At 48.8% G+C, this 26,375-nt stretch overlaps 2 protein-coding genes, 1 non-coding gene and 1 pseudogene across 3 annotated transcripts in view; all 4 read left to right on the top strand.

Annotated features, from left to right (window-relative positions):
• The first annotated feature begins 2,675 nt into the window (after positions 1-2,675).
• LOC119811532 (mastin-like) lies at positions 2,676-5,167 on the top strand. Its single transcript, XM_038325448.2, has 6 exons — positions 2,676-2,736; positions 2,868-3,048; positions 3,233-3,507; positions 3,600-3,763; positions 3,877-4,135; positions 5,016-5,167. The coding sequence occupies exons 1-6, from the start codon at positions 2,676-2,678 to the stop codon at positions 5,165-5,167; spliced, it is 1,092 nt and encodes a 363-aa protein (XP_038181376.2).
• Positions 5,168-6,689: 1,522 nt separating this feature from the next.
• Positions 6,690-21,102, top strand: LOC119811531 (annotated as a pseudogene).
• LOC119813820 lies at positions 9,017-9,152 on the top strand. The gene has a single exon (XR_005285268.1). It is a non-coding gene; the product is annotated as a small nucleolar RNA SNORA70 (small nucleolar RNA).
• Positions 21,103-24,784: 3,682 nt separating the features above from the next.
• Positions 24,785-26,375, top strand: part of LOC119811010 (serine protease 29-like) — a 1,728-nt gene continuing 137 nt past the window's right edge. The window contains exons 1-5 of the mRNA XM_038324553.1: positions 24,785-24,845; positions 24,998-25,178; positions 25,290-25,555; positions 26,101-26,267; positions 26,348-26,375. The exon at positions 26,348-26,375 is cut by the window's right edge and continues 137 nt beyond it. Coding sequence (XP_038180481.1) covers positions 24,785-24,845; positions 24,998-25,178; positions 25,290-25,555; positions 26,101-26,267; positions 26,348-26,375 — 703 coding nt within the window. The remainder of the gene's footprint in view (positions 24,846-24,997; positions 25,179-25,289; positions 25,556-26,100; positions 26,268-26,347) is intronic.

Raw genomic sequence — 26,375 nt, 5'->3', positions numbered from 1 at the left:
ATGGTTTAGTTTCCTTGACTTCACAGGTCCTGTACCAGGCACAGATGCACACGGCAGTGTTGAGGGTATCCTCCGTGAGGGTCACGGCAGTGCTGAGGGTACCCTCCGTGAGGGTCACGGCAGTGCTGAGGGTATCCTCCATGAGGGTCACAGCAGTGCTGAGGGTATCATACATCCCCAAGGGTCACAGCAGTGCTGAGGGTATCCTCCATGAGGCTCACGGCAGTGTTGAGGGTATCCTCCCCGAGGGTCACAGCAGTGCTGAGGGTATCATACCTCCCCGAGGCTCACGGCAGTGCTGAGGGTACCCTCCATGAGGCTCACGGCAGTGTTGAGGGTATCATACCTCCCCAAGGGTCACGGCAGTGCTGAGGGTATCCTCCGTGAGGCTCACGGCAGTGTTGAGGGTACCCTCCGTGAGGGTCACGGCAGTGCTGAGGGTATCCTCCGTGAGGGTCACGGCAGTGCTGAGGGTATCCTCCATGAGGCTCACGGCAGTGCTGAGGGTATCCTCCCCGAGGGTTAGTCCTTTACTGTCCAAGGTCTAATAAAAGGATTGACTGCTACCTTGGGTGGATGATGACGATGTGGTACCCCTGGGTAGTATGAAATTCAGCATCATTATTTATTGTCACAGTGATTTGTATGACAGAGTACAGACCTAATCTGGCTACAACATTGAAGAGTGTCCCTGGAGGAAAGCTTGTGATTCTGTGTGACTTCAATGGTCGGAAACAGGGACCAGGCTCACCTGCCAGCAGATGGGAAGGCGTTCTGGAGGGTTTGGCTAACATATGGCACCTATTTTCCTCCCAACCCATCTCTACGTCTTCCCAAGCTATCCAAATGTCCAGCAGGGTAAGTAGCATTCCTTGGCTCAGCAGTGATGCAACTGGACCTGTGGTCCAAGAGAGGTTGGTAACTGCTCACTGTTGCTCTTGTCTGATTTCCTGTTGCAACACTGTATGGGGCAGAGGTGAGCTTTGGTTAGGCCCTGAGGTCTTCAAGAGGGAATCTGGATGGGTGTGGAGGCGCATGCCTTTAATCCCAGCACTCAAGGAGCAAATGGGGGACCCTCTTGTCCAAATTTGGTCATATGCTGGATGGTGGTGGCGCATGCCTTTAATCCCAGCACTCAGAAGGCAGAGGCAGGCGGATCTCTATGAGTTCCAGGCCAGCCTGGTCTATAGAGCGAGATCCAGTACAGTCAACGCAACACTGAGAAACTCGGTCTTGAAAATATGAAAACAAAATCCAAATTTGGACATGTTGTGAAGACTTGGGTGAATTTGGGGGCACAATTTTACCCACAGCCCTCTGTGAACACACAGAGTCCCTCAACCCCTCTATCATCAGGACACATGCTGTTCCTTGCTCCTGCGTCAGGATGCCAGCTCTCACGTCACCTGTCCTGTCCTGTCCTCTAAGCCTCAGGTGTTTCTGATGCATCTTCAAGCCTTCTTCAACCACGTGGAAAAGGTTGCAGGATCAAGGTGAAACCAGGACGATTCTTTCTAGTTACCCACCTGTTGCTTGTGGTTCCATAGATGCATCTTGGACTCAAAGAAACTTTGGAACCCAAGGACCCTAACAGAGGATGCGACAGGCTCAAGGGATGCCTATCATGATTCGAGGGCATAGGCCTGAGCCCCTTTTGACTTGGGGCGGGGGGAATTCCCCGAAGGTCTTGGTAAGGCAGGGCCTCTCTGCTCCTTCTCCAAGCCTGGATGCTCTCTCAGCCATTGGCAAAGACCCAGCTGATCTGGGAGCCAGAGACACTAGAAGTCTGCAGTGTTCAGGATCTTACAGTAGTAGGCAGCTGGGATATGAACCTCTATGCCTGGCTAGGTGGCCCTCACACTTCCATATGCATGTCACCACAGGTGGCCATGTCCCCTTGGACCCAACTGTGTGCTCTGACACACCAATTCTGCAGTGCTTGGAGGACTCCCCCAAGTCCATCAGAATGATCCTATAAGACCTTTGAGAGTGCAGCTCACATACTGGGGTCTCATCAACTCCTGGTGCTAGGCTTCTGTGGGTGGAGGGGCGGTGACTCTAGCCAAGGACGGAAGGAGAGCGTGTCAGAATCTGTCCACAGACTAGCCTCTCCATCTTGTTTTTCTCTTTTCTTTTTTTCTTTTTCTTTCTTCTTTTTTTTTTTTTTTTTTTTTTTAGTTTTTCGAGACAGGGTTTCTCTGCAGCTTTTTTGGAGCCTGTCCTGGAACTAGCTCTTGTAGACCAGACTGGCCTCAAACTCACAGAGATCCGCCTGCCTCTGCCTCCCGAGTGCTGGGATTAAAGGCGTGCGCCACCACCGCCCGGCTTTGTTTTTCTCTTTTCAAACACCCAGCTAAGCCTGACCCACCTACTGCAGGGCACACTATCAAGCTCGGCATGCCCCACAGCCCACTCTGCCTGCCTGGGAGGCGGTGGACTTGCATTCACTGCTCAGTTCATATCAGTCCCAATGAAAGACGTGTGTGGCCACAACATGCCCCTCTAGAGTAGAGATGTTACACTCTATGCCCACATCCTGTGGAAGAAAGATAAATGGGACCCTGGAGAGCCCTGAGGGGAGACAGAGTGAAGCTCCTATCTGTTAGCACGTTTGCCCTCAGGTCTCCTGGCTGCAGAAGCCGATGTTTGGGACCAGAGATCTCTGTGACTCTGAGATGCTGTGGCTGCTGTTCCTCACCCTCCCTGGTCTGGGGAGCACAGTACCTGTGACTCCTGGTGAGTCCTAACCCCGAGCCCTTCCTCTGTCCCTGGCTCAGATTCCTGCTCCAGATCTCCTGAGGTTGTGTCAGACTCCTGAGCCCTGGAAACCTCTGCCTGGTGTCTAATGTTCCTACTTGCTTCCCCAGACCTCGGTTCGGGACAGGAGTTGGTTGGCATCGTTGGGGGCTGCCCTGTCTCAGTCAGTCGGTTCCCATGGCAGGTCAGCCTGAGGTTCTACAGTATGGAGTACGGAAAATGGAAACACTTCTGTGGGGGTTCACTCATCCATCCTCAGTGGGTGCTGACTGCTGCCCACTGTGTGCAGCCGTGAGTAGGGTGACCCCCTTCCCTTGGCTGGGAGCAGATGGACGTTGGTAGGTGGGTGGTACTTTGTGGACAGGATTCCTGGTGGGAGACAGGATTTCTGAGACCTTCTGATCCCTATGTATGTTCTGAGGTTAATTTCCCTGCCCTTCAACCTCTCTGAGGGGTTCATTGTCCTGTCTCCTAGGAAAGAACTGGAGGCTTGTGGCTTTAGGGTCCAAGCTGGACAGCTGAGGCTCTATGAAAACGACCAGCTGAGAAAAGTAGCCAGGATCATCCGCCACCCCAAGTTCAGTGAGAAGCTGTCTGCTCCGGGGGGTGCAGACATTGCTCTGCTGAAACTGGACACCCCAGTTGTGCTGTCTGAGCATGTCCACCCTGTCTCCCTCCCTGCTGCTTCCCAGAAGGTCTCTTCAAAGAAGACCTGCTGGGTGACTGGCTGGGGTGTCATCGAGAACAACAGTGGGTATTGGGGAGACCTCACGTCCACGGTCAGCACTGGTGGAAAGAGGCAGCAGCCCCCATCTTTGGTCCTCAATGACTTTTCTTCACAGTGCCGCTACCTCCACCCTACCACCTGAGGGAAGTATCAGTCCCCATTGTGGAAAACCGTGACTGTGAGCAGAAGTACCAGGCCAATTCTTCCTCGAACAGCAACACCAGGATCATCAAAGATGACATGCTTTGTGCTGGGATGCAGGGCCGGGACTCCTGCCAGGTGAGGGCCCGACTATCCTCTCTTCTCTCTCTCTTCCTGGCCCAGGACACTGGGACCCATTCACCCTGGCATCATGGGATGCCTGGAATGCTGATTCCTGTCTTTTCACACAGCAAGACTCCGGGGGCCCCTTGGTATGCAGGTGGAACTGCTCCTGGGTCCAGGTGGGTGTGGTCAGCTGGGGCAGAGGCTGTGGACTTCCTGACTTCCCTGGTGTATACACCCGAGTGATGAGCTACGTGTCCTGGATCCATCGCTATGTCCCCGAGTTCCCAGAACCCTCGATGGAGCCAGATGGGGTTGGTACAACGAAAGAAAGCCTAACAACTCTTGATGACTCCGTCACTCCTCCTGCTGGTCCAGCCTCACCCTGTTAAACCTCCCTATTCCATGGTAGTAGAACTCCCTGTGCTCCTGGTCTAAAGTTTCTGCTGTCCCTTAGCTCTGGGAGGGAGGAGCTAAAGCCACATCTCTCAGAAGTAGCTGGGCAGCCCATATATCCTCCTTCCCCTGTTTTCCATTAAATGGTGGATTGTCTAAACAATGTCTGTTTGAGTTTGAGCTTTGTACGAGGGTGAGGCATCTTCCATTAGTGCCTCTGAGCCCTTTGTACTGTGAAGAAGTGCCCACAGTCACTAAGTTAGTCCACACTACTCTGTGGAGTCCAGTCCTCCAATGTGGGTGGTCCTGGGCTGCTCCCGCTTGCCTCTTCAGGTTCCAGGATTCATAGGCAGAGCTCAGATCTGGGGGACTCTCCAACACTTCAGCCCTCATTTAGTGGCATCAAATGCCTCCTTTTGGGTCCATGTGGTCATTCAAATTCTAAAGAATTGAGGCTTTCTTTTTTTTTCTTTCTGTCCCATTTTCTTCCTCTCTTTCATGTTTGCTATGTTTTATGTGCATGTTTGTGTGCATGTGTGTGTGTGTGTGTGCGTGTGTGTGTGTGTGTGTGTAAGCCAGAGGTTGACATTAGTACCTTCCTCAATCACTTTCTACTTTATTCACTAATGCAGGGTCTCTGGCTGAACCCAGAGCTTGCCCATTCATCTCGCTTACCTTCAGCTAGCTTACTTGCACCAGGAATCCTATCTCTGTCTCTTGAGTGGGGGGATTTTAGCTGAACTGCCACATCCACCTGGCTTCTCATATGGGTTCTGGGCTACAACTGAACGCCAGGCAAGCACTCTGCCAACCGAGCTACAGTGTACCTCTCAAGTGTTTATTTCTACCCATGATGCTTTGAAATCTGCAGGCACCTGCAGTCGTTATGCCTGCGCACCCCATCCCAGCTGGATGTCACGAGAGGAGGCAGGTTCTTCAGGGGCCCATGTCTGTCATCCAGTGCCTAGGGAAGGTCCCCTCTTGCCACTGCTGGTGGCCAACCCCTGCATCTTGAAGTTCTAGCCTCTATCTCAGGAACATTAGGAGATGCCTGAGACCACTAGAGACACTCCCAGGAAGAGGTAGGGACTTTGTGGGCAGTCCCTGGAACCGGCCAGCATCCTTGTTCTTCACCTTCCTTGTCAGCTCGCTAGGGTCCTAGTCCCAGGATCCTGGAGCAACCTGGGCCTGTGACCTTACTTCCCTTGTTGGGGGAAGCCCCACTCCTTAAACTTCTAAAAATCCCTCAGATCTCATGAGTTGGTGGGGCTTGGGCCCTGGGCTGTCTGTCCAGGAGTCTAGGGGACCTTCTTCTTCCAGATAGAGCTGGGTGTGATGGCATCATGTAGAGAATACAGCGGTTTTCCTCTTGTGCTGGGCGTCAGGCACTGGTGACCTGACCCTGCCCTGCTGAGGACACCTGTGCCCTGACTGCTGACCCCCACCCAATTGTCCCATGGACACGGAACCTGATCCTTGACACCAGGCCTGACTTTGGGTAGGATAGCAGGGTGACCACCATCCGGGCTGGCTCATCTCACTCTGGAAAGGGCTTCCTAGACCCTAGATTTTCCTTGTTCTGTTTCTCATAGCCCAGCCCAGGGGCTGGCTATATGGACACAAGGGAGGTGTCCGTGGCAGGCAGGCCAGAGGGGACCCAATGAATGATCAGCAGGAATACACATTTAGGTGTCTCTGTGGGCTCCCACATTGGTGCTAGCTGCCGCTTATACGGGGCTCTGAGCAAGTTGCCCAACCACCCCTCTTAATGAGGAGCAAGCAGAGGAACTGGGCAACAGAGGCCGGCACCCAGTGGTGGGGCTGGAGAGGCTACACTAAGGTCTGCTGCTGACACCAGGGTGTTGGCACTCCTGTTTTTCCCAGCTACAGGTGTCACGTGATTATGCTTCCTTCAGTTAAGCAGTAGATACAGCTGTAAGCATCCCCCATAGTTTATGCTGCTGGCCCTGGGTGGCCTGCTCTACCTCCTACCAACTCTCATGGTTGCTTCACTGGTCCCTGGAAGCTGCAGGGCTTCCAGATGTTCTCCTCAGCCTCTTACTCATTCCACTCAAGTACTTCTGGCGCTTTAGGCAGTTCCTCAGGAACCAGAGGGCTGTCTGCCGGCAGCAGCTGGTCAGTGCAGACCCAGAGCTGAGAGGAGTCCCTCTCATCCGAGTCAGGGACGACGGTAGGCTAGATATGTGTGCACGCATGCACGCACGTGCGCACGAGCGCACACACACATGCGTATGCACACGCGCACACAAACATGCATGCTCACATGTATGCTCGCGCACACACATGCACACGCACACACATGTACGTATACACACGCACGTGCACGCACACACACAACACGCGAGGGGGCACACACACACACACACCCTGGGCAGGGGAAGGTTTAACTGTCTGAGCTAATTGCTGCCTCTTTAATCGTTTGACCAAGTGGCACTGGCATGTCGTCCTGAGCTGACAGTGTGGCTGCCTGTGTCACCTGGAGGGAGTTTTAGGGTCAGCTGTGTTGGGCTGTTGTGGAGACAGAATGGAGTGCCAGGTGATCTTGACTGGAGACCCTCTGAATCTCCCTTCTTCTTCTTCCCCTTGCAAGCACATCCAGGCTATGGCCGACTTTGAGGTCCAGGGCACCTATGTTCATCTTGCTAGGGTCAGGTCAGTGGCATCAGTTAGGCACTTTATTCCTAAACGGTCTCATTATGTAGCTCCAACTGGTGGAATTCATAATAAAAGGCAGGAAAAAGGGGAGTTATTCAATGTGACCGTATTTGGAAGAAAGACTCTCTGAGTCTATCATCAGGGTCCCGAAGAGAGGCTGAGGCTTAAGTAGTGGGCAGAGATGCACACATCTAGATATCCCTGACAAGGTGAGGTCCTGCCCACCATTGATCCGCATTTGTCCGGTCTGTGAGGCAGACTGGGGACAGTGTAGCCTCGTTACAGGACAGGCTGCCACACTGCAGCTAGGGTTGGACGTAGGGGTGTTATGGGGAACACTTCAGTGATCCGCAGTGAGGGGTGTTCTCAGAGCTCACACAGGTCACAACACAGGGCTCCAGCTGACCTGAAGTCCTGGGCCAGGGCCTGGGTGGAGCACGGAAGCCTCGTCTATCCCAGTGGCTATGAACTTGTCACCTGAGGCCAAACACAGGGCCTCATGATGGTGACGGTCACGCCTTACCACTTTGTTTCCACTTGCCCGTATCAGATGCAGGCCCAGTGAGGAGCTCTTCACCCTCCCTGGTCACCTACGCATTGTAACACACCCAAGCCCAACAACCTTTAGCCAGATAGGTCATCATGTCCTACTCTGCTGGGTACTCCCCGTTTCCACCTGGGGTGCTCATGAGACTGAGACACCCTCTCTTGACTCTGGGAATATGGCTGGAGGTATCACCATTCCCGGGCAGATTCACCACCCCTGGCCACGGTGATTCTCTCGAGATGGGATCATATGGAGCGCTCACTGTCCTTCACCAGACTGCCTAGTTGACGATGACCTTGAATTTCTGATCTTCCTGCCTTTGCCTCTACAGCGCTGGCCATCACAGATTTACACCATACCCAGATTATACAGTGTTAGGGGTGGGACCTAGGGCTTCATGCTTGCTACGAAAGTACTACTAACTGAGCTACACCCTTGGCTATGTTTTCTTTGTAAACATCTTATTTTAAGATGAAGGAAACTGGGTTGCTTAGGGGACAAAATGATGTCTTTGTCATAAGCCAAAGAACAAAAGTATTTTCAAAATGTAGGTGCACATATTCTCATTCCTCTTTGACTGAGCTCCCAAGGTCCAGTTGAAGAGTGAGAGGAATGAGAATATGAGCAAAGAGGTCAAGACCACGATGGGTTCACCCACTGAAACAGTCTGCCTGAGCTGATGGGAGCTCACCAACACCAGCTGGACTGGGAAGAAACAAGCATAGGACCAAACTAGTCCCTCTGAATGTGGTTGACAGATGCATGGCTGGGGCAGACTGAGGGGCCACTGGCTACTGCATGTACTGGCTTTTGGGCAACCTATTCTCTTTGGATTGATACCTTGCTCAGCCTAAATATACTAGGGAGGGCCTTGGACCTTCCCCAAAGCAATGTGCCTTACCCTCTCTGAAGATTGGATGGGGTGGGGTGGGAGGGTGTGTGGATGGAATGGGAGGAGGGGAAGGTGTGGGAACTTGGATTGTAATGCATAATGAAAAAAAGATAGTTTGTTTTCTTTTTTATTAAAAAAATTTAGGTGCACACGGTTGCTTTGGAAAACAAAACAAAACAAAACAAAACAAAAAACCCAAACCAAACAAATCCAAGCATCCATGAAGCTACATTCTCACTGCCAAAGTTACATTCTGTGACCTCAGGGCAGGGTGACTCTCCTAAACATGTCATCATCAATTATGTTTGTTCCAATATTTGTAAAGGGAAATTGCTTTCTTTCATTACAACTCAGAACACGAGTCACAGCACTTTGTCAACGGATTTATGCAAACCACCCTTCTCCCCCATGGGTCCTGCAATGAATCGTCTCTATAGACATTGTCTCGACAGCTAGGAAACCTCAATCATTGGTTTAGTTTCTCTTTGTGCCTGTGTGGGAAAAAAAACGTGCAGTAGTTTGGCCAAATTTAAATGAATAGTGCGCCATAGAGTCTCAAAAGGCAAGAACCAGACATTGCCAAGGCTTTCTGGAGGAAGGGGTGTACCAGAAACCTCCAGGAAGTAAGTAATTCAATGAGGCCATGTGTGTTGGCTCATACCTATAATCCTAGCATTCAAGAAACACAGACAGGAAGGTTGTGGTGAGTCAAGGCTAACCTGGGCTACAGAGATCCTGCCTCAAATCAATAATGACCCTGAAGCCAATTAAACCAACCAGGTTCCTCTCCTCATGGGGACCTAGTGTGCGGTGGTTGTCAGGAGCAGCCTCTTTGGGAACGTGTGCAGCCGGATTTCCTATATGGGCCACCCCAAGGGACCTTGCAGACAGTTTTCTGATGGATATTAATATCTCTGATCTCAATGTTGTCCCTAAACTGGACTCCAAGCAGGCGCCTTTGGGAAGCCCCAGAGCACAGTAGTCAGGGTTCACACTGGCCAGCTCATTATGTCCATGGACAAAACTAGACTAAGGAACATGTGATTGAGATCCTGTGTAGAGCCAAATTCAGGTTCCCTGGCCACCGGAAGGTACATTCTTCAAAGAAGCGTGATTTACATCAAATGTAATGCAAATGAATTTGACGACATGGTAGCAGAGAAGTGGCTCTTCTCCCATAGCGGTGAGGTGGAAGATGGTCATGGTTGTGGTCCCTGGACAAGGGGCAGCCCACGCATGCCTGAGGGCTCCCACTGTACCGTCCTGCAACCCACCAAATCACATCTGTAATAAATCTCCCATCGAGTGTGAGAAAACAAACAAACAAACAAAAAGATGACAAGACAAGCCCTACTGTAGCAAGAGAGGCCTCCGAGATAAAATCCAGGTCCATATGCCTGTGGCAGATCTGCTAGGTGACATTGAAAATTGGAGACAGCTGGACAGATGTGCAGCCATCTGATCAAAACAAGATAAACTCACAAACCCCACACAATGCAATTATAAAGTTCAGATGCATTAACATGCTCTTATTTTTCTTTTTCAAGCCGGGTCTGGTGTGGCGCATGCTCCCTGAGCTCCCTGCAGCGCCGTGATCCCGGGGCACATCTGCTAGCACAGGAGCACTGCAGGGCACCAGTGGGTGACAAGGCCTAGGAATCCAGTTTCTGGTCTTCTGAGACTCCCTGCAGACTAGACTCCCAAAGTCTGCATCACCTCATGTAAGCTGAGTTTTAGTAGGATTCCAACAATGCCAGGGCTGTGGGGAGAGCTCAGCTGGACAGCATTTGCTAAGGATACTCAGGGTGCTCAGGAAAACATAGCCCTCAAACCAGATAAATGATAGAAAACCCAAGGCAGGGCCCAGCTCTGGTCAAGTGGCCTTGGCAATATCATTTGGTCTTGTCCCTAGGGTCTTGGTGGAGGTCACCTGTTAAGAGTGTCCCTTCCAGCCAGGCGGTGGTAGCACACGCCTTTAATCCCAGCACTCGGGAGGCAGAGGCAGACGGATCTCTGTGAGTTCGAGACCAGCCTGGTCTACAAGAGCTAGTTCCAGGACAGGCTCTAAAAAAAGCTGCAGAGAAACCCTGTCTCGAAAAACCAAAAAAAAAAAAAAAAAAAAAAAAAAAAAAAAAAAAGAGTGTCCCTTCCCTGGAGAGACCAAAAATGTCGACCCCCTTCTCAAAAGTATGATTCCACTAAAGCTCACCCTGGGGGAACCAGTTAGTGTTACTGGGCTTACTTAGAACACAGGTGAGGGGTTATTGAAGTGGGGATAACTCCAAAGCTACTTTACTGTAAGGTTCACCCAGTACGGGGATGATGGCTCCGCATGGACAACGCTTTTCTCTAATTAGCCTCCCTGAACCCCTGTACTCTCTACCTCCCACATCCAGAGGGCATTTGCCACTAGAGCAGAGTCGCATTAACATGGCCGTCCACTTTCACTTCTGGTGCTCCTAATAAAACATCCTGGCAAAGCAATGCTGGGCAGAAAGGGTTCATTTGGCTCACGACTACAGGTCACAATCTGTTATTGAAGGGAAACAAAGGCAGGAAAGAGAATAAAAATATGGATCATTGTTTGACCCCTTGCTCTCAGCTAGCTCGCTCCTGAATAGTGCTACTCAGAGTGGGCTTGCTCTTCCTGCGTCAGTTAACAACCAAGACAGTACCACACAGACACGCCCACAGGCCAACCTGAGCTAGATACTTCTTCCTTATGACTCTCTTCCAGGTGACTCTAGACTGTGTCACCCTGGAAGTCTGAGTAAGAATGACCCCATAAGCCAGGCGGTGGTGACGCATGCATTTAATCCCAGCACTGGGGAGGCAGAGGCAGGCGGATCTCTGTGAGTTCGAGACCAGCCTGGTCTACAAGAGCTAGCTCCAGGACAGGCTCTAAAGCTGCAGAGAAACCCTGTCTCAAAAAAAACCAAAAAAAAAAAAAAGAATGACCCCCCAATAGGCTCATAGATTTGAGGGCGTGGTCACCAGGAAATGGCTCTGTTTGAAAAGATTAGGAGAACAGTGGGAGGCCGCTTGTTTGCTTCCTGGCTGCCCAGACTCCAGAAATAATCACACAGAGACTATGTTATTTAAATCACTGCTTGGCCCATTAGCTCTAGCTTCTTATTGGCTAACTCTTACATCTTAATTTAACCCATCTCTATTAACCTGTGCATCACCACGAGGTCGTGGCCTACCAGCAAAGTTTCAGCACGTCTGTCTCTGGCAGCAGCTCCATGGCTTTTCTCTGACATTGCTTCCTGTCTACCAGCATTCCATTTAGTTTTCCCCAGCTAGCTCTTTCTCCTATAGCTCTGCTATAGGCCCAAAGCAGTTCCTTTATTAACAAATGATATTCACAATATACAGAGGGGAATCCCACATCAAGGAGTGTCACTGGGGATGAGCTTTGAGGTCAGAAAGTCCACTCCAAGCTCAGAGTCTCTTTCTTCCTGAAGAGTCCAAGAATAAGAATATTAAAATGTAGATTGCAAAAATAAGAATATAGAAATAAAGAAATATAAAGTTGTAAGTAAGCCTAGGAGAATGAGAGCAGACTGTCAGCAGCTTTCTCAGCAGCTTAACGATTAACTATTAACAGTGGGTTACCCATAGCTCTATTTGCCAGACTGAAGGGGCCCTGTGCAAACTTAGGGTCACTGCAAACTGAGGATCAGCTTTTAGATACCCGCCCCCTGGCCACTCATGACCAGAAATTGATGTGAGTTAACTTTTAAATGTTGGGATGTACGTGACTTTTGATTTTTTGGTTTTATATTGTCCCATACCCTTTCCTGCCATGCAAAAAAAAAAAGTGTTGGGGAGCTGCAGAGCCTTGGTCACGTCAGGGAAGGCAAAGGAAAAACAACAGACTGAATACAAACACTAGCTTAACTGAAAACCTCTGTTAATGGAAATTGCAAAGAAGGACAATTTGTATCTGAGTTTTACCTTGAGATTGTAAAAATTCCCTTGTTATTGCCTAATCCTTACTACAAAAGGGAGGGTTCGGAAGCTGTCCTTTGCCACAGCCTTCCAAGCCCAAACTCAGGCTGTGGTATCAGTTAGCTGATGAGCTTTTTGTGCCCATGGAGATTTATTTTTTTTAAGTTTTCATTTTTTTCCTGGAATAAACTTTGCTTCTGGTTCACCAGATTTGGTGGTCTGTCTGCATCCTTGCGTGACCCTCGTGGACCCAACACTTCCTGCTGCCTGTGGATCTGGATCTCTCATCTACTCTAGGACCGTGTCTGCCTGTGCACCGCCATGGTCTCCGCCATGATGACAATGGACTAAACCTCTGAAAAAGCATGACCCGGTTAAATTATTTCCTTTGTAAGAGTTGCTATGGTTGGACTAGAGAGATGGCTCAGAGCTTAAGAGCATTGCCTGCTCTTCCAAAGGTCCTGAGTTCAATTCCCAGCAACCACATGGTGGCTCAGCAACCACATGGTGGCTCACAACCATCTGTAATGGGGTCTGTGCCCTCTTCTGGCCTGCAGGCATATACACAGACAGAATATTGTATACATAATAATAAATAAATATTAAAAAAGAGTTGCTATGGTTATGGTGTCTCTTCACAGTAATCAAGCACCGACTAAGACAGTCATCTTGACAAAACTAACTTGTCAACTTGATGCACAAACAAGTCATTTAAGCCCTAACTTCCCATTCCTTGTCTCCAAAGTCTCATCTGTTAAGATGATATCAAATAAGTCCAACTCCAAAAAGCCCCCAGACTCTCAACCATGAGATCCTATGAAATTAAAAAAATGTTATAGATTTAGGGGCTGGAGAGATGGCTCAGAGGTTAAGAGCACTGCCTGCTCTTCCAAAGGTCCTGAGTTCAATTCCCAGCAACCACATGGTGGCTCACAACCATCTGTAATGGGGTCTGGTGCCCTCTTCTGGCCTGCAGGCATACACACAGACAGAATATTGTATACATAATAAATAAATATTTAAAAAAGTTATAGATTTAATTTTTCTTATCCCTAATGGAAAGAACTGGAGCATAAATAAAATCATGTCAACTCTTCTTTCTCTTCCTCTTCTCTCTCTCCCCCTCTCCCCAGCCCCTGCCCTTTTCCCTCTGTTTCTCTGTCTCTCAGTTTCTCTGTGTGCCTCCCTCTGTCTCTCTATGTCTCTCTCCCCTCTCTTCCTCCCCTCCCCTCCATAAAGAAACCCTCCAGGTGAAAAAGAAAAGAAAATCACACCATCGCAAAACTAAAATTCATCAGTGTAAATCCAAATCCTGTAGTTCAATTTCTGACATATGGGACCCACGCACAATCCTCTGGGCTCCAAAGGGCTCGTGAAGTCCCACATCTCTGTTTTCTTCATCGTGGAGATCCTCCCTAGCCCAGCTCCAGACCACACCAGCAGTGCTCCTTGACAGACAGCCCGTGGTCCTGGTATCTTCGATACATGGAGTCTCTGCTGCAGCTGAGGCTGCTTTGCTGCTGCTTCTTCTTCTTCTTCTTCTTCTTCTTCTTCTTCTTCTTCTTCTTCTTCTTCTTCTTCTTCTTCTTCTTCTTCTTCTTCTTCTTCTTCTTCTTCTTCTTCTTCTTCTTCTTCTTCTTCTTCTTCCTCTTCTTCTTCTTCTTCTTCTTCTTCTTCTTCTTCTTCTTCTTCTTCTTCTTCTTCTAGATTTATTTTATTATTATGTATATAGTGTTCTGCCTGCATTATGTTTGCAGGCCAGAAGAGGGCACCAGATCTCATTACAGGTGTTTGTGAGCCACCATGTGGTTGCTGGGAATTGAACTCAGGACCTCTGGAAGAACTGCCAGTGCTCTTAACCTCTGAGCTATCTCTCCAGCCCAGGCTTTTTCTTCTAAAAGCAATGTCTTTTCAGCATCTTTTGCAGGGATTCAACCCTGCCACAAGGTGTCAAGACTCAGCTGCTTTCCATCCCTCTTCAGCCTTGCATTTTTCATTCCCTCAAAACCAGGACCATCAGAATGATGCTTACAATATCACCAAGTTTGACAAGCTCAGCACGTAGCTTGGTCCCCTCGAGTTGGCTTCTGTGTGCTGAACCTGAGGAAACACATTCCTATTGTCCCAATGAAACATGGGAAATTTTACCTCGGTGGTGCTGTGCTCTCTGACAATCACAGCTGTTTCTTCAGTCCCAGGAAAGGATCTAAAGACCCTTTGGATCTCTGCTCCCTTTTTGAGGAAATGTCAACAAGCAACAATTGATAATAGTGATGGCCTCTTGCAATCAGCCAAGAGAATCTGATGGAGATGATTTGTTCAGAGGATCATGTCTCACCGCAAAAAAGAGACCTAACATTGCTTAACCATGTCCACGCCGGCCCTCACTTCTATCTTGTCAGTCAGGCGACCCTGGCACAGGTGCCAACGCTGAAGCATGAACAGTCATTAAGATGTCATCCTAGTGTTTATTGCCCAGTTCTAATGCCCAGGTTGTCTTTTTACTGCCATTGGACATGTTTATGGTGTTTGAGAAGTCAGGATTCACTCCAGCTGGGCCACCTTTGCTCAGTTTAGCATATAAACTCATCCTCTTGCCTAAGGGTGTAGCAATTGTCTGTCTTACTTCCATCTGAGATATACTCCTGTCACCGAGTTCAAAAAACACTGTGCCATAGGCAATCTGAACACACCCACCTGTTTTGGGGGTCTCACAGACACCTTGGTGGTGGTTCTCATTCGAGAAGACCTGGTGTTTCTGGGGCCCAGGTGAGTCGCCTGCTTGGCTCTGAGTCACTTCTGACAGCCCCTGTGGAGGGGACAGTGTGTCTGATCCTTTTACGCTGACAGCAGGGACACTGTAGGGAGCCAGTTACTGACAAATTCTCAGCCTAGGCCTAGAATTCTTTGGCATCCTTGTTTTGGCCACAAGATGGGTGGGACAGATTGTGTCCGTGGCAGAACTGGGTCATTTTAATGGGACACTGTAAACTGTAAAGTGAGAGAGCCCTGAGTTTGGCAGCACCGCTGGCTTCTACCGACTGTGTGCCCGTGACGTCGTCACAGACTCCAAACCAGAAATGCCCACAGATGCTGGCTGATGATGTCTCCTCAGGGCACACTCCCCCAATTGTGAAGTGCTGAACTGGGGATTGGATCCAGGTAATCTCTGGGTTCCTGTCAAGAGTACTGTGAGCCCAGAACAGGGAGATACAGAGGTCTATATTCTGAGCATCATCTTGGTTGTGGGAAGGCTACACCAAGTCCAACCTATTCTTTCATGAGGACAAAGGGATTTTGAGGAGGCATCCAAGGAGATGAGTGGCAGTACCTGGTCCCTGTGGTGACTGAGGTTCTGCATTTCTCAGAGCTCCACCCCCCTGCAGGTGTTCTTGCTGTTGTTCCTGGCTCTCTCCTGCCTGGGAAGCCCTGTGCCCATGGCCTCTGGTAAGTTCTGACCTCAGTAACTGCTTTGCATGAGAAACACTATCCTGACCACCAACTGTTCACTCTTAAGGCTTACCCGAGCATTGGATAGCAACATCTGGTCCAGGATGGGGGTGACAAGATGCTGGTTCTTATTGTTTGACTTGTTCACATCATTTTTAGTATCTGTCTCTAAAAGCAAGCCAGTGGGCATCGTGGGAGCCCACTGTAGCCAGAAGGGGAGGTGACCATGGTAGGTCAGCCTGAGAACCTACAGTTACAGGACGGGCTCCTGGGAGCACATCTGTGGGGGATCCACCATCCATCCACAGTGGGTACTCACTGCTGCCTACTGCATCCAAAGGTGAGACACTGCTGGGGGCACCTACTAGGTGTAGGATGTACAGTGGGCTATCCCAGGCCTCTAAGCCACCCAGGATCTGTCCTCCCACAGCCAGAATGCCAACCCAGCCTTATACCGGGTCCAGGTGGGGGGAAATATTCCTGTACAAGGAGCAGGAACTTCTGAACACCAGCAAGATCATCATCCACCCCAACTTCAACGTTTTTAATAAGAGGTTTGACTTGGCCCTGCTGAAGCTGACTAACCTCCTATCTAAGTACAAACCAACCTCTCTGCCAAAAGAAAACTTGACTTTCAACTCAAATGACCAGTGCTGGCTGACTGTGTGCATGTGTGCGTGTGTGTGTGTGTGTGTGTGTGTGTGTGTGAGTGAGTGTGTGTGTGTGTGTGTGTGTGTGTGTGTGTGGCTTCTTGAAAACGGTAAGTTGGAGCTTTAGTATAGAGAGAAAGAGGGGGCATTGCACAATCTTTTCTTCCCTGTCCCTTCCCAGAGAGCCAGCTAGCAGTGTGGAAACAAATGGGTAGAAGCAAGGCTCTCCAATGTCCCAGTTGTCGCATTGGGTAGGCTTCTTGGCCTCAAAAATCAGGGGTATTTTCAGATCTCCTTGGTCAGGAGGTAGCCAAGGCAGAGTCAACCTGGGTTGCCCTGGCTTGAAGCTGCTGCCTCCTTTTGAGCTCTATCCCGTGCAGGAGGGAGTCTAATTAAATTTCTGTTAGAGGAATAGCACTTCTTCACGTGATCTGGGTCTCTCTGGAGAACCAGAGGCTCTAGGTGCACACATAACTTTTTCTTGTATCTGTTGTGGCCATGCACCATAAACCCAGGGTGGACTCTCATCTTGGGGTGTCTGAGACCAAGTTTTCAGCACTGGCTTCAGAGCATGGCCCTTGTCCCTTCCAGTTTCTCCAGGTCCACATGCTGTCACTGTGACTTTATCACTAAACTCTGCTGGGTTTCCATGTCTCTGTTCTCTCTGCGTTCCCTTCTGTCTCCAAAAAAAAAAAAAAAAAAAAGAACTCTTACAATGGGAGTTAGAGCTCACCTGAAATCCAGGGTAAGCTCACTAGGTAGGCTGCCTCAAATTGATGATTCGTCTACCTCAAGGCTAGAATTAAAAACCTGTGCCACCCCAGGATTTATCCCTACTGCTGGTTCTGATTTTTTGGGAGCCTATTCTCTTTGGATGGATACCTTGCTCACTCTAGATGTAGTAGGGAGGGCCTTGGACCTTCCCCAAAGCAATGTGCCTTACCCTCTCTGTGGAGTGGATGGAGGTGGGGTGAGGTAAGTGGAGGGAATGGGAGGAGGGAGGGGAGTGGGAAATTGGATTGGTATGTATAATGAAAAAAATAGTTTGTTTTCCTTTTTTAAAAAAATATTTTTATGGTTTATTTAACTTTATTTTATTTGCATTGGTGTGAAGGTGTCAGATCCTCTGCAATTGGATCTTCAGACAGTTGTGAGCTGCCATGTGGTGCTGGGAATTGAACCCTGGTCCTCTGGAAGAGCAGTCTTAACCACTGAGCCATCTCTCCAGCACCCCCCCCCCTCTTTTTTAAGAAAAAAAAGAAGAAGCCCAGAATCAGCTGGGCAGTGGTGGCGCATGCCTTTCATCCCAGCACTCTGGAGGCAGAGGCGGGCAGATCTCATCTTTTTTCTTTAAATCAAATACTATATATAAATCTTGTGCTTATGATAAAAACTAAAATCTCTTTATTTCCCCCCACCTCATAAAACCTTTATGCAAATGTTTTGATTCCCCATCTTGGTAAAACTTTTGTTTTTCGCTAAAGTCCTAAAGGGCCAATCTCTTCCCCTTTTCCTTCATTTTCTTTGTATTAAGTCTTTTGAAACTAGCCAACCACAAAAGACTGTGAGGTAGGACCCCAGCCAATGGGAAAAGACACGACCACCAGGTAGACTAGACTAAAACCCAAGTGCTCGTCTTGTCCTCTGTGCTCATATCAGTTGGCACGACGGTCCCTGTGACAGAGGGAAGCAGGGCATGCTGAGATGTGCCCACTGTTCAGGCTGGCTCTGACCTGCTGCAGCCTCTTCCTTGAACAACAGCGTGACGTTTACAATTCTGTAATTTTTACATAATATATGAAGTTTAGAAACAGCCAAGCATGTTTCTAGTCAGACACTCGGGTGTTAAATGTACTAAAGTCAACTGAAAATAGTTGTGTACAAAGCATTTAAAGATGTCACCACAGGCCAATCTTTAAATAGTCCTTGATTTTAAGATGTTCCCTAAGTAGCTGAAAATCTGAAACACAGACATCAGAAAACATAGCAGAACTCTTCTGAATATAACATACAGTCTTGTCTTTTCTTTTAGTTTTTTTTTTTTTTTGAGACAGGGTTTCTCTGTGTTACAGTCCTATCTGTTCTGGAACTCACTTGGTAGACCAGGCTGAGCAGTCATTGACAACACAGCACTAAACAATTTTTTCTTTTTTCTTTTCTTTCTTTTTTAAAAATATTTATTTATTTATTTATTTATTTATTTATTTATTATGTGTACAATATTCTGTCTGTGTGTATGCCTGAAGGCCAGAAGAGGGCGCCAGACCTCTTTACAGATGGTTGTGAGCCACCATGTGGTTGCTGGGAATTGAACTCAGGACCTTTGGAAGAGCAGGCAATGCTCTTAACCACTGAGCCATCTCTCCAGCCCCCTCTTTTCTTTTCTTTCTTTTTTATTTTTATTTATTTTTTTCGAGGCATGATTTCTCTGTGTAGCTTTGGAGCCTGTCCTGAAACTCACTATGTAGACCAGGCTGGCCTTGAACTAACAGAGATCCTCCTGCCTCTGCCTCTTGAGTGCTGGGATTAAAGGTGTGCGCCAGCACTGCCCAGCTACTAAACAATTTCTTTAAGAGTATCTAGTAGGGGTTGTGGAGATGGCTCAGTGATCGTGAGCACTGGGCTTCTCTTCTGGAGATACTTGCTTGGTTTCAAGCACTCACGTGGTTCACAACCGTAACCAAAGGCTCAATGAAACTAGACCGCCCCATGGATACAAAGATAAGCATATTTGGGGAATCAAACTGCCAGGCTGCCTCTCGGGGGCAGAGAACAGCAGCCCGCAGGGAAACACCTTGTCAATTCAGAGAGGACAGGCAGTGATGGGAGGAGAGAGGTGCAGAGGAACCTGGGGGTTCCAGCCTGGGGGTTGGCACCGGGGCTGTGATCTGTGGCAGGCTGTTGTGTTAATCAGGAACTAGGGGCCCTTGCCCAGGAGAGTTGATCATCAGCTGGAAGTGGGGAGGAATGACTTTCCTGGTAGCTGAAGTCCACCTTACTAGATCCCTGAGGGCGGCTGAGCTTGGGTTTCTGTTTACCCAGTAACATCCTGTTTACCTGATCGAGTACTGTTTAGGACATTGTCATCGGCACTGCCAATTTTGAAGGCTTGCCTTGGACCTAACAAGACCAATGATAGCTCTGGTTCCAGGGGATCTGACATCCTCTTCTGGTCTCCAGGGGTTCTGCATACACGTGGTACACTTACATACAGAGATAATATTCATATGCATAAAATAAGAATAAATAAAATATTAAAACCTAACCAAAACCTATCTTGTGAAGCACATCTTTAATTCCAGAACTTGGGAGGCAGTGGCAGGTGGGTCTCTATGAGTTTAGGACTAGCCTGGTCTACATAGTGACTTCAAGGCCGGCCAAGGATACATTGTGAGACCCCTCTCCCCCAACAAAACAAAGCAATACAGTCTATCTTGCTGCTTAGACAGAGGAATTAGGTTACTCTGTATCACCTAAAGCAAACTCACGTTGCCAGTGAGAACAGCACTGTTCAAGAACAGTTACATTTTAAAATAAGTGCAGGCCACAGTACTTCTAGCTAGCCTCTGGGAAGAGCAGTCGTTAAAGCTACATAGAACAAACCAGAGGGAAAGCATTTACAGAAACAGGTTTTTATAAGCAAGCTAACATTAGATTTGAACTAGGCTACCCAGGCCATGCTCTCCTGGAGGGTTCTCGCTCTCTTTCTTTAATAAATGTCAAAGAAGATGAAGGCACCCTACTGAGGTTCTGCCTGTGAGTCTTGGACTTTTATTTTTCAAATGTAGTGTTCTGAAACCATAAGCAATTCCATGTGATGGCCACACATTAACTAACTTGGCACTGTTTCTCTCTTAAAACTCACATGTAGCTCATTTAACTTCTTAACAAGCACAGAGACACAGCAGAAGGAAGAAGATATGTGCTAGATTGATTGATTGATTGATTGATTGATTGATTGATTTTTTTGAGACAGGGTTCTACGTATAGTCCTGTCTGTCCTGGAACTCACTCTGTAGACAGACTGGCCTCAAATGCAGAGATCCACCTGCCTCTGCCTCCCAAGTGCTGGGATAAAAGATGTGTGCCACAATGACTGGCTTTACACTTTTTTTTTACTGACCTACTTTCAGTTGTGAGCAAGTCGGTTATGAGAGCAGCTTCTATTCTTGTTATTTAGTTTCAGGGTATGGCTAGGGTGTAGTCCCAATCGGCTGGAATAAAGACTTTCAATTGTCTATAGACTGTGTCTGAGTGATCATCTCTGGTAGGCTCCCTATAACAATCCTCTCAGAGGTAAAGTCTAGAAAAATTTGCTTCTTTTCCTTAAGTTTAATTTTTTTTTATCCTTGGACTTTAGGTTTAAAAAAGACACAGAAACAGGCGCCACTAAGTAGTCCAAAATGACCCTAAAGGTGTTCACACACACGCTCAAACATTTTAAAAAGGTGTTCCAGTTGTGATCACCAGCTTAAAATGAGCCGACTTAGCGATTCAGAGCACTAGCTGCTCTTCCAGAGGACAGGTTTGATTCTTAGCACCCACATGGCGCTCACAACTGCCCATAGTTTCAGTTCTAGAGGCTCTTCTACCCTCTTCTGGCTTCCATGGACATCTGGCATGCAAGGGGTGCACAGACGATGATGATGAGAAAAAGAAATACAGAGAAAGGACAGGGCTGCTCCTAGGCATGGTGGAGGTGAAAGGTTATTGTAGCTGTGTGGGAGAGCATAGCCAGAAGAAAGGAAGTCTGGGAAAGCCCAGAGCAGACCTGACCCCAGCCACGTGAGGAGATGGGGAGGAAAAGGGAGAGGGAACTAGAAGCAGCAGCTAAGAGGGCAAAGGAAAGACCTGAGAGACCAGGAGACCAAAATGGTTGGATTATACAGGGAGGGGAAAGCTGGGGAAAGGGCATGCCAGCCCCTGGGATGAAGAAGTTTGGAGTAGGGGGTGGGGAATTCCAGCCAGGAGGACCCTGTATCAGGTAGGGACTGAGGGGTTCAGGGAGAGTCTAGTGAGCTTGTCTACTTTGAAATGTTTAATAGGCACCTCAGCCATTTGTTCCAGGTTTGAGACCTAACACATACATGCAGACAGAATATCCATATATATATATATATATATATATAACATTTTAAAAATATAAGTAAATAGCTGGGCGATGGTAGTGCACACCTTTAATCCCAGCAACTGGGAGGCTAGCCTGGTCTACAAAAAAAAGTCCAAGACAGCCAGAACTGCTACACAGAGAAACCCTGTCTCAAAAAACCAAGTAAATAAATAAATAAATAAACAAGCAAATAAACAAAAATTAAAATTTAAGAGTATGACATGGTTAGAAATAAATTCTGGGGGTTGGAGAGATGGTTCAGTGGTTAAAAGCACTGCCTGCTCTCTCAAGGGTCCTGGGTTCAATTCCCAGTGCCCACATGGTGCTCACAACCATCATGCCCTCTTCTAGTGTGCAGGAATACATAATAAATAAATCAATTTTAAACAAAACTGCTTAAAAAAGAAAGAAAAAAGTTCTGGGTCGCAGAGAAAGAGATCACCACTCCAACTGAAGAGTCTGGACAAGGCAAACTTAAGTCTTGGTCAATGGGGTGTACGCAGAAGGGCAAACACACGGAGACAGGAAGTAAGCACATTTATGGTCTGTAAGTTAATAGATTCCAATGATTTTTACCTATTAGTCACGGGATGCTAGTTCTGACACAGGTGGACAAGGAGGCTGTTCTGGACTAAATCTAGTCCAAGATAAATTAACTAGCTTCTGCAGCTGCAACATTCCTGCTTCTCCACATCGTTGTAAATGTAACCAATCAGTTGGTTTTTCCAGAATTCTCATTAACAGTGTCTTGATCAGACAGACCTTCAACTTATCAGAACAGGAGCCCTCTTGGTGGGAGAAAAAGCCCCCATTATGCCTTTGTTTTAAGTTGCCAGGCTTTCGTCTCAGGTCAGGAGGGGGTTAAGAAGTTGGGCTTTTGTCATCTTAGAAGTTTGCCTTTTTTAAGGTTTATTTTTATTATTTTTAGGTGTGTGTGTGTGTGTGTGGGGTCTCTGTATAGATTTATACATGTGCAGAAACCCAAAGATGCCAAAGGGTTGAAAAGTCCGGGAGCTGGGGTTACAGATGGTTCTGAGCTGTGCATATGAATGCTGGGAACGGACATCAGGTCCTCTGCAAGAGCGGTAAGTGCTCTTAACACTTACCGTCTGGTGAGCCGTCTCTCCAGCCTTCTTGCTGTCTTACTCCTAGTGCTGCTCCCCTCCCTGTCATTCCATCAGGGAGCTAGCTAACTGCTGATCCTCCAGTTTGACATTTCACATCTTTCAGAAGCACCTTGCCCAGTGCTAAGATTATCACTAATACATTCTCCCTGTCCCTAGGGCTGGACATACAAGAAAAACACGATTTTGCCTTTCCGCTACTCCTGGGTAGACACTGCTCTGAGACCCTGGTGCCCAGTGCTGTTCCCCTGTCCCAGCTTCTGCCCAACATCCCTTCTTGCAACAAAGCCCTGGGTAGCCACATCCTTCTAACGGCATCCCTGAGACCAGAATCTGGTTACGACCCTCTGGTTGGCCAGTCTGTGGCCCCTGTGCTAACAGATGTACCCCACGGCTATATGGCTGCTGGCTGTATCTGATCCTATCACTGGATGTGGCAATGACTTGGCTGTTGTTATGATAGCCATTTAAGCATTTCCCGCCAGGTTCTGATGCCCATATTGTCTTTTTTTTTTTTTTTTTTTTTTTTTTTTTACTGATGTGGGACTTGCTAAAGTGTTTGAGAAAGCCAGGGTTCAGGGTTCAGGTTTGAGGTAGCTGTGGGTCACCTTTGTCCAGTTTAGCATATAAACCCTTCATCCTGCTCAGGGGTATGGGAATCATCTGTCTTGCTTCTTTGTGAGAAATACTTCTGCTACTGAATTCCCAGAATGTGTGTCCTGGGAAGTTCTGGGCACACCTGCCGTTCTTGAGGGCCTCACAACACCTGCAGCTAGTTCTTATACAAGGGGACTTGGTATTTTTAGAACAAAGGTGAGTCCCACTCTGGATCTGAGCTGCTTCTGAGAGCCTCTATGGAGGGGACAATGGGTGTCCTGATCCTCCTATGCTGACAGCAGGGATGCTATAGGGAGCCAGTTACTGACAAATTCTCAGCCGAGGTCTAGAATTCTTTGGCATCTTTGCTTCAGCCACAAGATGGGTGGGACAGACTGTGTCTGTGGTAGAACTGGGGTCATTTTAATGGGACACTGTAAACTGTAAAGTGGGAGTGCTCTGAGTTTGGCAGCACGGCTGGCTTCTGCCTACTGTGTGCCCGTGACATTGTCACAGGCTCCAAACCAGAAATGCCCATGGATGCTGGCTGATGATGTATCCTCGGGGCATACTCTCCTAGCTGTGAAGGGTTGGGCTCGGGATGGGATCCATGTGATCTCTGGGTTCCTGCCAGGAACACAGAGCTTCCAGAATCAGACTAGCTATGTGTCCCTTTGTCCCTAAAAGGGCAAATTCCATTGTAGAGTTAGGAGTGGGGCAGGCACATGGCCTATCCGTTGGTACTTGGCCCTTCAACCACCCGAACACTACAGTGGCCAGAGCTACAGGCAAGTGTTGTCTAATTGGTCCACAAACAGGAGAGCTTGGCTTGGCCCACTGTGGGCTCCAGGCAACATCTGTTCTTGGATTTGGCAGTAAAGTTAGTCAGAGCAGCCACAGTCCTGGGTTGTGGGTGTCCCTGACCAGCACTGGGTTCTTAAACCTCAGTTGTTCACTGAAGCAGCAAGGAGACCCTTGCAGGATGCCCTGGGCAATTTCTGCAGGATGCACTGTCTGGGGCTGGACAGTGCACACTTAGCCAAGGACCCTTAGGCCTGAAGCTCTTTGTGACATGTGTTGAGTATGGCTGTGTGTTCCCAGCGTGGGGGACTTGCTCCACTGAAGTCTCAGAATTAACTAGATGGATGGTGGATTGTCTCACCCATAAGACACAGGCTGCATCCAGGATATCTGGCACTTCTGTCTCTTCCCAACATTCCTGGTGATGCTGCTGCAAACAGGTGGTGACACCCATGTAACCCTGGTAGCAAAGGACTCCAAGTCTCCCCTCCCATTCTCCTGAGGTCATATGCCACTTCCTCCCAGCTCTTCCTCCAAGCAGTGGCCAGGCCAAGCCCCCTACCCACTTCCTGGGGCTTGAGGATAAAGGAGCTGAGAGGCCTAAGCAGGAGGAAGCTGTGGAGACCGGACATGGTAAGGGCACCATCCTCTCCTTTCCAAGATACCTCCACTGACTGTTGATTTCCATGCTCAACATCCCAACCTAGGCAAGCCCAGTCCCCTCCACACCTCTCCATGCTCATGTTCATGTTCCCAGAATCATGCTCAAGTCCTCTCCATCCTGACCCAGGCTACTTCCAATCCCCTCCAACTCCCGGCCCCTGTGCTTCTCCCTACAGATGTGGAGCCTGCTGTGTCTGACCCTCCTCTTTGTTGGGTGTACCGCTGCTGGAACCCCAGGTGAGTCGTTATCCACAGCACTTCTTCCATTCTACAGAGCCTCCAAGAAGCCCTGTCCCCAGGACTCTAGGGGGCATGCGCATGACCTGCTCTACCCCAGTGTGGGTGGCAGGTTGGGCACGGGCTCCTGACATTCTACCTGTTGCTTGCAGAACCTGTGTCTGAGGATGTACTGGTGGGCATCGTGGGGGGTAACAGCGCCCCGCAGGGGAAGTGGCCATGGCAGGTCAGCCTAAGGATCTACAGCTACTACACAGCCTCCTGGGTGCACATCTGTGGGGGCTCCATCATTCACCCACAGTGGGTGCTGACTGCTGCCCACTGCATTCACAAGTGAGTTCCTTTGTCATCCAGTGCTGGGTAGGATGAGGGGTAAATCAGAAGGGCGGGGCCAACGCCCCCACCGTACTAGAATATGTCGTCACAGCTTCTTTCTGCCCTCAGGAGAGATGCTGACCCATCATCCTTCCGGATCCATGCTGGGGATGTCTACCTCTATGGTGGCAAGGAGCTGCTGAGAGTAAGCCGGGTCATCATGCACCGGGACTATGTCAATGCTGGCCTGGGTTCAGACGTGGCTCTGCTCCGGCTGGAGAAACCCCTGGACTGCTCTGCCAACATCAAGCCTGTCATACTGACCTCTGGGTCTCTTAAGATCAACCAGAATGATGAGTGCTGGGTGACTGGCTGGGGTACAGTGAGCATGTACGGTAAGTATTGGGGAAGGATGTGAGCTGTGGGAACAAACTTGCCATCTGAGGATTTTTCGTGGGTGGTACCAAGGTCCTGGGAGTAAGACCCAAAGAGGAAAGAGAGAGTTGCGGACCAACATGGACTAATCTAGCTACATCTCCAAGTTACTCTAGACATCTGTTGGAGTCCTAGCATCTGAGGCCAATTCATCTGAGGCCCAGAAATCAAGATTCTGAGGTGGAAGGATTGGTTCTTATTTTCCAACTAATAATAAAGTATTTTGGAGAAAATGCCAGCAAACAAACCCTTTTGTTTGGCCCTTGACAGACAAGCAGACAGAATGCATGTGTCCAAGCAGTTATGGGTGAACACTTCAGACTGGCATCCACATATTCTTCTTCAGAAAGTAGAAACTGAAGCTCGGATAGGCATCTGGCCTTAGATAGGGACAGAGCTACGCTGGAGATAGGCTTCCCCTCAACTCCCAGGTGGAGCAGTAGGGTCATGGGATGGCTTTGGGGGGTATCTGTGCACCAACCAGTCCCACCTCTCTTCTCCCCAGCATCACTGCCTCCTCCCTACCGCCTGCAGCAGGTGCAGGTGAAGATAGTGGACAATGACCTTTGTGAGCAGCTCTACCACAATGCCTCCGGCCACCGCAATCGTGATCAGAGAATCATCCTACGGGACATGTTATGCGCAGGCAGCGAGGGCCGAGACTCCTGCTATGTGAGTCCCATCCACCTCCCCCTTCCTGTACCCATTCCTACGTCAGAGCCAATAACCATCAGTGCTTCTTCCTCTTCCAGGGTGACTCAGGTGGCCCCCTGGTCTGCA

Source organism: Arvicola amphibius, chromosome 4, assembly GCF_903992535.2.
Source record: "Arvicola amphibius chromosome 4, mArvAmp1.2, whole genome shotgun sequence".
NCBI lineage: Eukaryota > Metazoa > Chordata > Mammalia > Rodentia > Cricetidae > Arvicola > Arvicola amphibius.
The sequence above is the reverse complement of the archived record's forward strand: the minus strand, read 5'-3'. Positions and strand labels throughout refer to the sequence as shown.

What these genes read in the sequence shown, in the direction of transcription:
- LOC119811532 (XM_038325448.2), top strand. Translation starts at nt 2,676, where the DNA reads ATGCTGTGGCTGCTGTTCCTCACCCTCCCTGGTCTGGGGAGCACAGTA. An exon ending in GGGTGTCATCGAGAACAACA is followed by an intron (nt 3,508 to 3,599) that starts GTGGGTATTGGG and finishes TTTTCTTCACAG; the next exon opens with TGCCGCTACCTCCACCCTAC. An exon ending in TGCTGGTCCAGCCTCACCCT is followed by an intron (nt 4,136 to 5,015) that starts GTTAAACCTCCC and finishes TGAAATCTGCAG; the next exon opens with GCACCTGCAGTCGTTATGCC.